Genomic DNA, 13,521 nt, shown 5'->3' on the forward strand with positions numbered 1-13,521 from the left:
TACTAGAACCTTTTGCCTAATTACAGCCATGACAGTTGTCTACGTAAGGCGGAAGTAAGCCGAAAGACTGTGGAAAGTGGATGAAAGTTTTTTACTCGCTCCTAGACTATAAATATTGCCGACACAACCGATCGTTAGTTTATTCAAGATTTAAAAGTAGTCCATCTGTCTCCGTCTCCTCTCTCAAAACAGGTAGGTCGATGATCAAAACGCCGTCGTAGTTTGAACGTTGTAGTGAAATCGGTCAACTATTTCCAGTCAGATTTGGTAACCGACTTCCTGCTTTCTGGTTAAATTCAGTTTTAGTCATGTCTTCCTAATTTGGTTCCTTGTCAAAAACGCTATAATTTACCTAATAAACATTACAATTCAGTCAGTAAAACAATCCATGTTTCATGGGAGACGAATTATTAGACGATTATTTACGATAAAAAAAACTTAGCACCTGAAATAGGGAATATTTAAAGTGATATTTTATTTGCCTACTATTATCCAGGACTGCTACAGCCTTATGGGTAGGCCTACCATAATTCGAAAGTGTAAAGTAGACCATAATCCAGTTTTACATAATTGAATTTCACATAGGATGTGACCATAAGGGTTCCTATGGTCAGGATCGTCTATTATGGTGATAGCACGCCATCTACTGGACAAATTACATTTCTCAGATAAGTGAGGATACAATAGATGTTTTGGAGCAGGATAATGTAACACTTTATTCAACTTATGACCAGTTTTGGGGGTAACGCGTTACAGTAGTCAGACTTATTTTGTTAGGTAACGAGTAACTTAACGCGTTACTTATTAAATTGAATGAATCCGTTACTAGTTCCTTGTTCAAACAAGTAACGCAAGTTAGTCTTTTGGTTGCGAGCCCTCAGCATGTAGCTAAAAGTCTAGGAAAGTTGAGGCTACTTTTCGCTAGGTACCTACAAAAATGTAGCCTGGGTGCCAGCCGAATTTAGCCCCGCCCACAACATTTGAGGTCGGGAAGTTCGGTCTGGCATTGCTCCGTTGGGGCGCAACTATACAAGAGCTGTTCAGGGCGGGCTTTATACATGATGGACAGATGATCAACAGTAACATATCCAACCACGTCACCAAAGAGCGCTTGTGTTAAATTCGTTTTCAACAAACCTGGCTGCCGATTGGTTGTAGTTCTATCCAATTGAGCGAAGAGGCATTTTTTTCGGGTTTGGTTGAAACACGCCCCATAATCACAGCCCAATGGAGCAATATCAGACTCATATTCTGACTAGGATTATGCGTATGACAACGTCAGGCTAACGTAAATGTCTTAATGTGCTAAACAAGTGGGTTCCCCTTTGTTCTTTTGGTGAGCAGTCTCACAAGCCCAATTTACCAGGCGTCATGGAGCCGACCAGCTAAATAGTTATTTAAGACTTGCGTACAGTAGGCCTACGTAATGTCACATTAAATAATGTTTATATTTAACTCGAGCTTGTGTTACGCATCGCTGTATCGTTGCAGAGGTTTAGGATTATATTACAGTAAGTAAAATTGGCTGGTTCAGTACAAACTGAAGTGAACACCATTTTGCTACCATATACCTAGCTAAAGCTTAGCTTAGTTTTGCTCCCAGATTCAGACCTAGCCCCGGTAAATTGTAGAGCTAGCTAACTATTAGACTTCTGCCTGGCATTTGACAAAATTATTTATTGATTTAAAGAGTTTCTTGATTCAAGAACTTCATGCAAATATAGCTTTTCATTATTAAAGTGACCAGATTTGAGTTTGTGAAAAAGAGGACACTTTGTTGCGTCGACGGGGGAACGAGGGGGGTGCTGGTCGTGTAGGCATGCCGCACTATCTGATCAAAATGACAGTTCTCTCTACAGTCAGAGCTCGCGCAAGAGGGTGGGACGTAATGGAGATACCCTTTCCTGAACTTGTAAGGGCATAATAGTTTGTAAAAGACCCAGAGAAACAGAAATATCCGATGAGGCAAAATCCCGGACAAATTTGGAATCCCTGCCGGACGCATTTTTTAGGTCTCGAAAAGAGTACATGTCCGGGTAAAAGAGGACGTCTGGTCACCCTAATCGGATTATTACCTTGATCCGTCTTGCTGTACAATGAGGATTGATCATGTTATAGCCTATGCAAGTGACACTGAATATTCAGTACAATATGTGCTATTGCTGAGGTCAACCCATTAAATGTGCCTTCTGGGCATAAGAGTGACCAAGGTGTATTGTCTTAGAAATAAAATACTTTTCTTAATGTAAGCAAAAGTAACTTAACCCCTTAGTCTCTACAGTAAGTAACTAAGTAATGTAACTACATACTTTACAATAAATTTAACTAGTAACTGTAATTAGTTGATTTTAAAAGTAACGTTACCCAACTCTGCTTAAGACCTTCACCAGCAGAAGCTGCTGTCCACTCCGGAGGGACGGAGAGGTGGAGAACAACTGTCCTAATTGGAGGAGAGAAGATGATGAAGTAGGAAGGACGAGTCAAGGTGAGATCCTACATACCTGCATCATGTTATATGCAGTGTGGGGGGTAACGAGTTACAAAGTAACGGATTACAGTAACGATATTACTATTATAGGTAACAAAGTAAAGTAACGCATTACACTCAAAATATTGGTAACTACACTACTTTACTAGACCTCAGGAACGCGCTTTCCTGCGTTACCCAAGCCATTTTTGCCGGTCTGAAAAGTTCTCTTTTAGTGGCACTTGTATGCTTGCCTGTGTGCTTGCTTGTCTGGGCACCTTTGCCACAGAGACCGATTTGAGTGACGTAGCTGCTGGTGCGTAGACATTAGGCGGTCTGACTTCATGCAGCGCCGCAGCCGGCTGCAGGCGGCTGCCTTGAATCTGACAATGCCATTGGCTGCTTCAAGTCAGCCGGGCTGCAGGCGGCTGCAGACGACGCCTGCGCTGCATGAAGTCGAACGCACCTATTGACAACCCAGTATCACATGATGCTAGGTTGGCGTAGAAGGAGGGAAGGGGGAAAATGGATGAGACGGAGACAGGAGGGTTCAGCCAGTGGCGATATTCTCATTATTTTAACTTTGTTGCTCGAAAGGACAAAAATATTACAGTAAAATTCACTCTATGTCCAGGCGAGAGGTGTCTTTCAACTGCTGTCAACTCAATGAGATTTTAAAGTGAGGCATATTTCTTTGGTCAGATAGTGTGGACAGGCTTAATATCCGTTCAAGTGAATGTCTGAGTTTTATATGCCATTTTGTTTTACATGTTTACAATTACAATACACTATGTGGAAAGGCTAAGAGATGCCCTTTATTGAAAATTGAAAAATAAATAAAGTGATGAAAGGGGCATGATGTTTGTCCATGTATCTTTGTGGTAAATTTGGACATTTGCTTAATTTCTTTTTAAAGTAAAGTAACTAGTAACTAGAGTAACTACCCCAATACTGGTTATATGTTATAATTCCAAATAAAACTTTTAACAAATACCACTTTTCGTGTATATATACAATGCAGTGAGGTAAAAACTGCTGTGTATCCAATCTAATCAGAACAATGATTTGAGCAAATGTTTTAGTAAACAATTTTTTTGATAGCTTTATAGGTTGAAAAAAGGTATCTGAAATTTAGCATGCAGAAGGAAAGTATATCTGTCAATATCTTTAAATTTGTCATATATTCTTAGTGTTGAAAAAAATGAGAAAATAAGGTGATAAATAGATCATTGAGAAAAGTGATGAAAGTAACAGTGTTTCTAGGCCTCTAGCCTGTCACATTATTAAATATAGTGATGAAATAGTATCTTTTATTGATTTATTAGCATAATAAAAGGATAAAAGAGAGAAAATAAGAGTTTAACAGCTGTAAACAGCTGGTCAGCTTGAACATGATGATGTTTAAATAGAGTTGGTAGCTTAAACATGTAGTGAGCAGCAAGGAAGTACATTTGTAGCATTTAAACACATTCAGTTTTTTCAGCATTTTGAACATGATGCAAAAATCAGTCTCAGTCTCTATCAATTAAAGTCGTAAAGGTGTTTTTAGCTTAAACAGTATGAAAGTAATTAGGTGAGAACAAGTTATGAAAGTACTTGATGACATCAAAATAGAAAAATATTTTTCATCCTCAGAATTTTAACGTGAACATTTTGAACCATTGAAATCCTTTCTTTTTCTTTGCACTTGAGACTGCAGTAACATAAAACTGTTGACAGTGTCATGTCATGTCACACTAGAGCATGTCAGCCTCAATAAAATAAAGTTTGAACAGTGTTTCTAGCTTAAACGGTGTGAGAGTAGTTAGGAGGCAAACAAGTGGGTGGATGAGGAATAAGAAGAAGTTTGCAGACTAATAGTAGTGTCTTTGCTTTCAGCAAACACACTAATGATAAAAGCACAATAATGGGACATGTATTTACAGCTGCCTGCCACACGGGGCAGCAGAGAGCAGTTACTCTCTCCTCCTCCATCACAGCCCAGCATCACAGCAATGTCATTGCCCCCAGTTTCATCAACTCCCAGATCCAGACTGTCAACTTGAGTGTCAACATCTCCACTGCTGAGAGGAAAGGTAACATCCCATACCCTATACATCCTGTTTAAAGAAGAAGTTATAAGTTTAGAAAATGTTAAACCCAACATTTAAACTTAAAATGAAAGATTGATCAGTTACAAGCACAACAGACTATTATTGATTCATCTATTATGATCTATATTATTGACTGTATCTCCCAGGACATAAACAGAAAACTACAATATTATGAGAAAACAATGTTGGTGTTGTTTTTGGGAACTGTACATTTGCATGTGTGTAGTTGGATATTGCATTGTGTGTATTTGTGTCTGAATCGTTCTTGTCATGTTTTGTTCTGTCAGACTCCAGATGTCAGGCAGCACGGCACAGTGACACCCAGCCAGGGTAAAACCACCATCATAATCTCACAACACAAACTGATGACAAATGAATAAGAACACAGAAAGCTGTTGACTCTTTCTCTCTTCTTCTGCAGTAAGTTGAGGTCTCCAGTCATTTTAGTATATTTTGTAAACAGTTGAGAAGAGGATATTCCCACAGTCGTGTCTAACTCTTACCATGTTAGACAGCTGAGACTCTGGGATAACATTATGATAACGCAATAACTGATGTAATTCTATATATTATTTGTATATTTATGGATATATAGTTGTGGTCAAAAGTTTACATACACTTGGTAAGAACATGTATAACATGGCAGTTTGAGCTTACAATAATAACTACAACTCTTATTGGCCGGGTTTCCCAGATTTGTTAAGAAACTCTTAACGCTAAGAGCTCTTAACGCTAAGAGCTCTTAACGCTAAGAGCTCTTAACGCTAAGAGCTTCTTAACGCTAAGAGCTCTTAACGCTAAGAGCTTCTTAGGAGCGTTCTAGAGCGTACTTAAAACGCTCTTAAGAAGCTCTTAGCGTTAAGAGCTTCTTAACAAATCTGGGAAACCCAGCCATTTTCTGTGATGTAAGCATTAGAGCACATACTTCTTTGTCACCAAAACAATGAAATTTGGTTCTTTTATGACTTTATTATGGGTCTTCTGAAAATTTGACCAAATCTACTGGGTAAATAATATACATACAGCAATGTCAATATTTGGTTAAATGTCCCTTGGCCATTTTCACCTCAATTAGGTGCTTTAGGTAGCCTTCTGACAAGCTTCTTACAAACAATTGTTTGCACAGTGAATCTTGGGACCTGTAGGTGCTTTGAAATGTCTCCAAGTGACTTTCCTGACTTGTTCAAGTTAATGATTCGCTTCTTCAGATCCATGCTGAGCTCTTTAGACTTGCCCATCAAGGCATTTGTGGTTGAATCTAATGAGTGTATTATTTAAATGGGCTCAGAGAAGTCACCAGCTGTAGTCAGTTATAATCACTCACGAGAAGTTCATGTCACAAAACTAATTTCATTGATACAACTTTCTACATCACGACAATTGATCATTGAAGTTGCTGTATGTATGTTATTGACCCAGTAGATTTGGTTACATTTTTAGAAGACCCATAGTGAAGTCATAAAGGAAGCATTTTTTTTTTTTTTCAGTTTTTTGTGACAAAGAAGAATGTGAAAGAGTTGTAGTAATTAGTGGAAACTCAAACTGCCATGACATTGAATCTCTCATGCAATTGCTGTGAAAGTACCAAGTCAATGAAGTCAGTGGCCAAGTAAAAAAAAAAAAATCTAACATGTATTACAGATCTGTAAGGTGCAGTTGTCTCATATACTGAAGTTGACCATCTCAGAGGACTGGACCATGAATACAGGAATGAAGGGCAGTTAAATAGTATCACAATATGGGAGGTTTTACCCTCACAAGGGGGTGACATCAACACAGCCTTCGCAAGCACAGAGAAGACGCAGCATTCATGGTCCTAGATATCGTTTGTTTAGTCTTTAGATGGTTCATAGAAATGGTAACATGGTGACCTCTGACCTACACTAGTGTCTCAGACATTTCCAAGTCTCATCTTACAAAGAACTAACTTATGGCTATGCACTAATGCAGACATAATAAAGCTTTAGCAAACAGCTTAATAACAGTTTATCAATGATACAAGCAACATAATTCATAGATAGGCATTATTCTCTCCTGGACATGACCAAAGGTCACGTTCTCATGGGATAATATGAAAGGGTATTGATCAAACATTGTTTACTATATTCAGAACATTCAAAATAGTATAAAAGTAATAAAGCAATCATTATTTGTAATCTTTAATTATTGTTAATTGATCAATGGTTAGTGACAGACCTCTTCATTATACATGTTCTTTACAAGAGTGTAGATTTTTGACCACAACTGTATGTTACTAACCCTATAAGTGCAGTTGAAGTGTTGACAGTAACTGTCTCTTATTCTCTTTGTCCTTCTTGACACCTCCATCCCTCATCCCTTCCTTGTTTACTGTCTTTACATTTTCCCCTCTCATCCACACATCTCCTTTTCCCATCTCTCTCCCTCTCCCCCCCCTTCCTCTACCTCTCTCCCATCCTCCCCTTCCTCTACCTCTCTCCCTCTCTCTCATTCTACAGTGAGTAGAGTCTCCAGTGTGGAGAGACCCAGACCACATCCCGCACGTATTATAGGAAGCACATTAATGTATCCTTAGCCAACACATTTTTACATAAACGAATCCATTGTTAAATACACTGTATATAACGTATTGTTTTTGTAATAAATGGAGTCTATGTTAATGTGTGCTTCTACTTTTCCTAGCAATCATGCTCAGAGTTAAAAAGAAACTTCAAAAGAGTTTGGAAAAGCGGTTCAGACACATCTTAGAAGGAACCACAGAAGATGAGAAAACTCTCCTCAACAGCATCTACACAGAGCTCTACATCACTGAGGGGGGAAATGAAGAGGTTGATAAACAACATGAGTTCATGCACATCCAACAACAATCCATGGGCAAACCACCGTCTGGAAGGACGATCCTCTGTAATGACATCTTCAAACAAAATAATGAAGAAGTAGAGATCAAAGCTGTAATAACGAAGGGCATCGCTGGCATCGGAAAAACCGTCTCTGTTCAGAAGTTCATCAAAGACTGGGTAGAGAGGCTGGCCAATCAGGATATAGATTTCATCTTTGTGCTTCCATTCCGAGAGCTGAATTTGATCAAGTGTGACTTCAGTCTTCATGGTCTTTTGAAGGAATTTCATCCAGAGCTTGAAGAGATAGAAGACGTGCAGATGTTTAAGAACCACAAAGTGCTGTTCATCTTCGATGGGTTGGATGAAAGCAGATGTCCTCTGGATTTCCAAAACAATGAGAGAGTGTCTGATGTCACAAAGGAGTGTCCAGTTGATGTTCTGCTGACCAACATCATGAAGAAGAATCTGCTTCCCTCTTCTCTCCTCTGGATAACCTCCCGACCGGCAGCAGCCAGTCAGATTGATCGCAGCTATTTGGACAAGATAACAGAAATTCGTGGCTTCACAGACAAACAGAAGGATGAATACTTCAGGAAGAGTATAAAAAATAATGAGGAACTGTCCAACAAAATACTATCATACATCAAGACAAACAGGAGCCTTTACACCATGTGTTACATTCCTATCATGTGTTGGATCACCTCCAAGGTCCTAGAGGACATGATGAAAAATGAGACAGAGAAGATCCCTACAACTCTGACTGAGATGTACATCCACTTCCTGATTATTCAAACAGGAACGGCAAATGCAAAATACCATGGGAAGAAAGAGAAAGACAAAAAGAAAATTCTAGCATCAAGTGAAGATTTCATTTTGAAACTGGCCAAGCTGGCGTTTCAAGAGCTTGAAAAGGGAAATCTCGAATTCCCAGAGGAAGACCTGAGAAAATGTGGGATTGATGTTGATGAAGCTACAGTGAAATGTGGACTGTGCACAGAATTCCTGAAGAAAGAAAATGGTCTTTATGCAGAGAAGGTGTACTGCTTTGTGCACCTGAGCTTTCAGGAGTTCCTTGCTGCTCTCTATGTGTTCTACTGCTGTGTCACCAAGAACATCAGTGCGATAGAATCCTTCCTGGAGAACGTGTCTGCAGAGCAGCCCCTGCATGAGTTGCTGAAGAGAGTCGTGGATAAAGCTCTACAGAGTAAGAATGGACACCTGGACCTGTTCCTCCGCTTCCTTCTTGGCATCTCACTGGAGTCCAACCAGACTCTCTTACAAGGCCTTCTGCCACAGACAGAGAACAGCTCAAAGTCTTTTGAGAAGTTGAGAAAATACCTCAGGAAGCCAGACGTAGAGAATATCTCACCAGAGAGGCACGTCAGCCTCTTCCTCTGCTTGACTGAGATGAAAGACAGTTCAGTACATGAGGACATTCACCAGTTCCTCATGTCACCAGATCAAGAATGTGCTCTCTCAGGGGATCACTGCTCAGTGCTGGCTAATGCACTTCTGATGTCACAAAGCGAGCTGGATGAGATGGACCAGAGGAAATACAACATAGAGAGTGAGGGGCGGATCAGACTGATACCAGTAGTGAGGAAATGCAGAAAAGCTGTGTAGGTATATTCACCTGTAATGCATCACATATGTTGATCTGACTCATATTGAGAGCAGGGCTACGTATCGTAGAGGTGGGAACCAGTGTTGAATAACCACTCGAATAAAACCACTCAAATCAAAAAGTGAAGGATTTCTTTGAATATTAGACGAGGACTTCAGTTGCTCCGTTTGCAATTATCTCTGGATTATATTATAATTATATAATATCATCAATTATATAATATAATCCTTTGGGATTGTCTGCACAACGCTTCATCAACACTGACCTACTCTAAAAGGACGGTGTCATGATGGTTACCGTTTTGTTCAGATCGGTTGTAAGGCTAGCTACGGGACGACAGGCTTCTGAGCAGCAGTTTAGTTCCGCAGGCAGCGGGAGCTTCTCGTGCTCTTGCTAACAGCCGCTACAGCCGCTAACGGACACCGCTGACCATGATGTGATTATAGCCTTGCTGTAGAATAAGACATATGTGACATATGTGGTCTGTTTATCTAGTAAGTTTAGTCAAACATTAATATTACAATCATGGACTTTTTACATTTGATGTTTGTGGAGTTGTGGGAATCCTGGATGGGATGTGAATCCTGGCTGCCAACAGACCTCCAGTCAGCAGTCTTAACCACTTCACCACACTGCAGCTCATGAATGTTCTGTTTCTACAGACTGACTGATATGCTTCTCAATATTGAGGACCATGCGTCACTGGTCTCCTCCCTCCAGCCACTAGACCGTCCTCTGAGAGAGCTGCACCTGGAGAGGGTTTTAGCGCCATGCTGTGAAGATGAGGATTTTGCTGTCTTGAGAGATCCACACTCTAAACTGGAGACACTGAGGTCAGTACCGGTAAAGGAGTCTTCACATGATCACAACACAAACATGAACACTTTGTTGGACTGTTGGTTAGTTTAACATGGTCACCCTGAGAGACAGTTACTCACAGTCCTTCAGATACAGTATAGGACACAGAAGGTAGGAAAGGTGGGGAGGTTGTTTGAATTTATATAAGTATACCACTCATAGTTATTATTAGCTGGGTTACCATAGTAACCATTCAAAAGACACAGTTGATCTTGGAAGAGTGAATCAGTGGATCTCTAAACAGACCTTACAACACTGCAGCTCATGAATGTTCTGTTTCTACAGACTGTTTGACATGTGTCTCTTCAATTGGCACTGGGCATCACTGGCCTCCTCCCTCCAGTCACCAGACTGTCCTCTGAGAGAGCTGTACCTGGAGAGGGAACGTGGTGGGGGTGACCTGAGTGTTGTCTATGCTGCCCTGAGAGGTCCACACTGTAAACTGGAGACACTGAGGTCAGTACCTGTAGAGGAGTCTTCACATGATGACAACACAAACATGAACACATTGTTGGACAGTTGGTTAGTTAGACATGGTCATCCTGAGAGCCAGTTATGAAGCAGTATGTTTTAGTTCAGTTGTTTAACAAACCACTCACAGTCCTTCAGATATAGTATAGGACACAGAAGGTAGGAGAGATGGGGAGGTTGTTTGAATTTATATAAGTCTGACACTCATAGTTACTTTTAGCTGGTTTACCATAGTAACCATTCAAAAGGGAATATTCAATTTAGCAGAGTGAATGATTGTCTCTCTAAACACACCTTACATGTAGTACATCACTGGCTGTATGGATTACATACACTTTATTAAAGTAGAGTAACACTACGAAATGATCTGTAACAACAGGAATATTATCTTTATGTATCAGGAGAAACACAGAGGTATGACAGAGGTGTAGATGTGATGTGAATCCTGGCTGCCAAGAGACCTCCAGTCAGCAGTCTTAACCACTTCACCACACTGCAGCTCATGAATGTTCTGCTTCTACAGACTGACTGACTTGAGTCTCAGCCATGAGGACTGGGCATCACTGGCCTCCTCCCTCCAGTCACCAGACTGTCCTCTGAGAGAGCTGCACCTGGAGAGGATTACAGTGTCTGGTTATGATGAAGATGAAGAAGATGAAGATGGTGACCTGAATGTTGTCCTTGCTGCCCTGAGAGGTCCACACTGTAAACTGGAGACACTGAAGTCAGTACCTGTAGAGGAGTCTTCACATTAAAATAACCCAGCATACATTGATGGACATAGACTGTCACAGGCAGATGATGTTATAATGAACATGATCATGATATGGGAACATGTCATTGAAAATACTATTGACTATAGATGCATTTTAACTTTTGTGGAATATATAATTGTATTATCACTGCTGCCTACTAGTTAATCTTCATGTTGTCATGTGTTTCCTCATGTCTGATTTAGGTTGAACTGGTGTAACCTGACGGAGGACAATTGTAGAAAGCTGTCTTCAACTCTCAGCTCAAACTGTCCCCTGAGAGAGTTGGACCTGAGTCACAACAACCTGCAGGATTCAGGAGTGAAGCTGCTCTCTGATGGACTGAAGAGTCCACACTGTAGACTGGAGATCCTGAGGTCAGTGATCAGACACACATGGAACCAGACAGGGACACATAGAACATGTTGAAGAAGTCTGTCAACAATGCACCCAGTGATGTCAACAACACCCACCAGCAGAGGGCAGCAGTGTTGTAACGTCCTGACGACTTCTCCCTGCAGGCTGTCGTTCTGTGGAGTCACAGAGGAAGGCTGTGCTTCTCTGGCTTCAGCTCTCAGCTCAAACTGCCGTCTGAGAGAGTTGGACCTGAGCTACAATCACCCAGGAGACACAGTTCTCTCTGGTCCACTCTGTAGACTGGAGAAACTCAAGTTAGTGTTGGTCACTGATATATTCCTCTTCATTTGCCATGTTTAGTGCTGAGTAGTTGATTATTGTAGAATGATGTTATGTTGAGGTTCTGGGCGCCTGGTTACAGACGCTGTTTGTGTTTTGATGTTCTCTGTGTTTGTCATGTTGGTCTGAGAACAGTCAGTAGACTTACTGTCACTCTTCACACACAGCCAGGTCCCTTTACTTTGGTAATCATCTCTGTTCCTGACCACTCTTCATACACAGGCTGTGTGTGTGTGTGTGTCACTGTCTGTTCCTCTCTGTCTCCCCCAGTGTGGACCATAATGAAGAGATCTGGGTGAAACCACAGCTGCTTAATAAGTGTAAGTTTAGTTTTGTACATCAGTACATCCAACATTGAGATTGATATTGTGTTTGGGTTAGAGTTGGTCCTCACAAGCATAGAGCATACATCACAAGCATACATACATACATTCTTCAACCACTGACACACAGAAAAACTCACTCTCCACACACACACACACACACAAACAATGGAAGTTAATCTCTGACTGGCGTCAGTGTTGCTAGTCAGTAATGCTTCCACTCTTACTGGGTTCAATCCCAGAATCCTCTGACTGAAAATCACACATGACCATCTGACAGAAACAACCTCTCACTCACTGACAAGATGGAAATGTAAACATCCAGACACACAGTTCTGATCCAGCCTCTCTCCTCTGTTCTATAGATGCCTGTTATCTCACACTGGACCCAAACACAGCTCACAGAAAACTCTCTCTGTCTGAGGACAACAGGAGGGTGGAGGTGAAGATGATGAACTATAACTATGACCTAGAGATGTTTGATGAAGAGGAGGAGGAACAGCCGTATCCTGATCACCTAGATAGGTTTGATAAAGAGCAGCAGGTGCTGTGTAGAGAGGGTCTGACTGGACACCATTACTGGGAGGTGGAGGTGGAGGGGAATGTTCTGGTAGGAGTGACGTATAGAAGCATCAGGAGGAGAGGGAGGAGTGCTGCCTGTAGATTTGGACACAACGACAGATCCTGGTATCTGGGCAAGTCTGGTTCTAGACTCTCTGTCCAGCACAATCGTGAAGGGATTTCAATACCCGTCAGATCTTGGTCCATCAGAGTAGGAGTTTACCTGGACTGGCCAGCTGGTGTTCTGTCCTTCTACAGCATCTTCCCTGACACAATGACCCACCTGTACACATTCATCACCACCTTCTCTGAGCCCCTCTACCCAGCGTTTGGGTTGTACTCCTCATCCTCAGTGACCCTGTGCCAGGTAGAGTAGTTCATCCTGGAGGAACACAACATGGGTCTCCATGGAAACAGCCCTGCTCCTGGTACACACTCACACACACATCAGAACATCACACACATAGCAGAACTTATTGCCTAATTACACTAGGACATATTTTTCTTATAGAAAAATAGTATTAGTATTCATTAACTATATACACAGTGGTGTAAGCTATCAGCATTGTTATAGTAATATATTGATTCAGACTTTATTCTGGGTTATATTCCAAACCGGGTCAGTGGCTTCACTTATTTTGATGCATCAATGTACATTCTACTGTGTTACCTGTGTTTTTATTGTACGTATTTTATTACTTATTCTGTAACTGTCTATTGTGAGTTACCTGGGCACGTCTTGGGGATTAATAAAGTGAATGAAAGGTCTAACACCCAATCTAAAGTTGTTGTTATCATGGTTACTTCTACATAAACGGAAAATGTGGCCTAAACTTCTTTATTCCTCTCAAAGGGGT

General features: G+C 41.0%; 1 protein-coding gene across 2 annotated transcripts; it reads left to right on the top strand.

Annotated features, from left to right (window-relative positions):
* The first annotated feature begins 54 nt into the window (after positions 1-54).
* On the top strand, positions 55-13,448 carry LOC146237290 (NACHT, LRR and PYD domains-containing protein 12-like). Of its 2 annotated transcripts, none has more exons than XM_084685151.1 (12): positions 55-192; positions 2,380-2,485; positions 4,447-4,542; positions 4,848-4,980; positions 7,038-8,998; positions 9,666-9,836; positions 10,147-10,317; positions 10,856-11,056; positions 11,291-11,461; positions 11,606-11,755; positions 12,051-12,100; positions 12,469-13,448. In XM_084685151.1, exons 5-12 carry the CDS (start codon positions 7,227-7,229, stop codon positions 13,038-13,040), a joined length of 3,258 nt encoding a protein of 1,085 aa, XP_084541277.1. In that variant the 5' UTR covers positions 55-192; positions 2,380-2,485; positions 4,447-4,542; positions 4,848-4,980; positions 7,038-7,226; the 3' UTR covers positions 13,041-13,448. The 2 variants fall into 2 exon arrangements, with proteins under 2 accessions (XP_084541277.1, XP_084541278.1); XM_084685152.1 differs by having other exon boundaries at positions 4,478-4,542.
* Positions 13,449-13,521: the final 73 nt, after the last annotated feature.

The sequence above is a fragment of the Hypomesus nipponensis genome, chromosome 21 (assembly GCF_054491055.1).
Source record: "Hypomesus nipponensis isolate SF chromosome 21, ASM5449105v1, whole genome shotgun sequence".
Lineage (NCBI taxonomy): Eukaryota > Metazoa > Chordata > Actinopteri > Osmeriformes > Osmeridae > Hypomesus > Hypomesus nipponensis.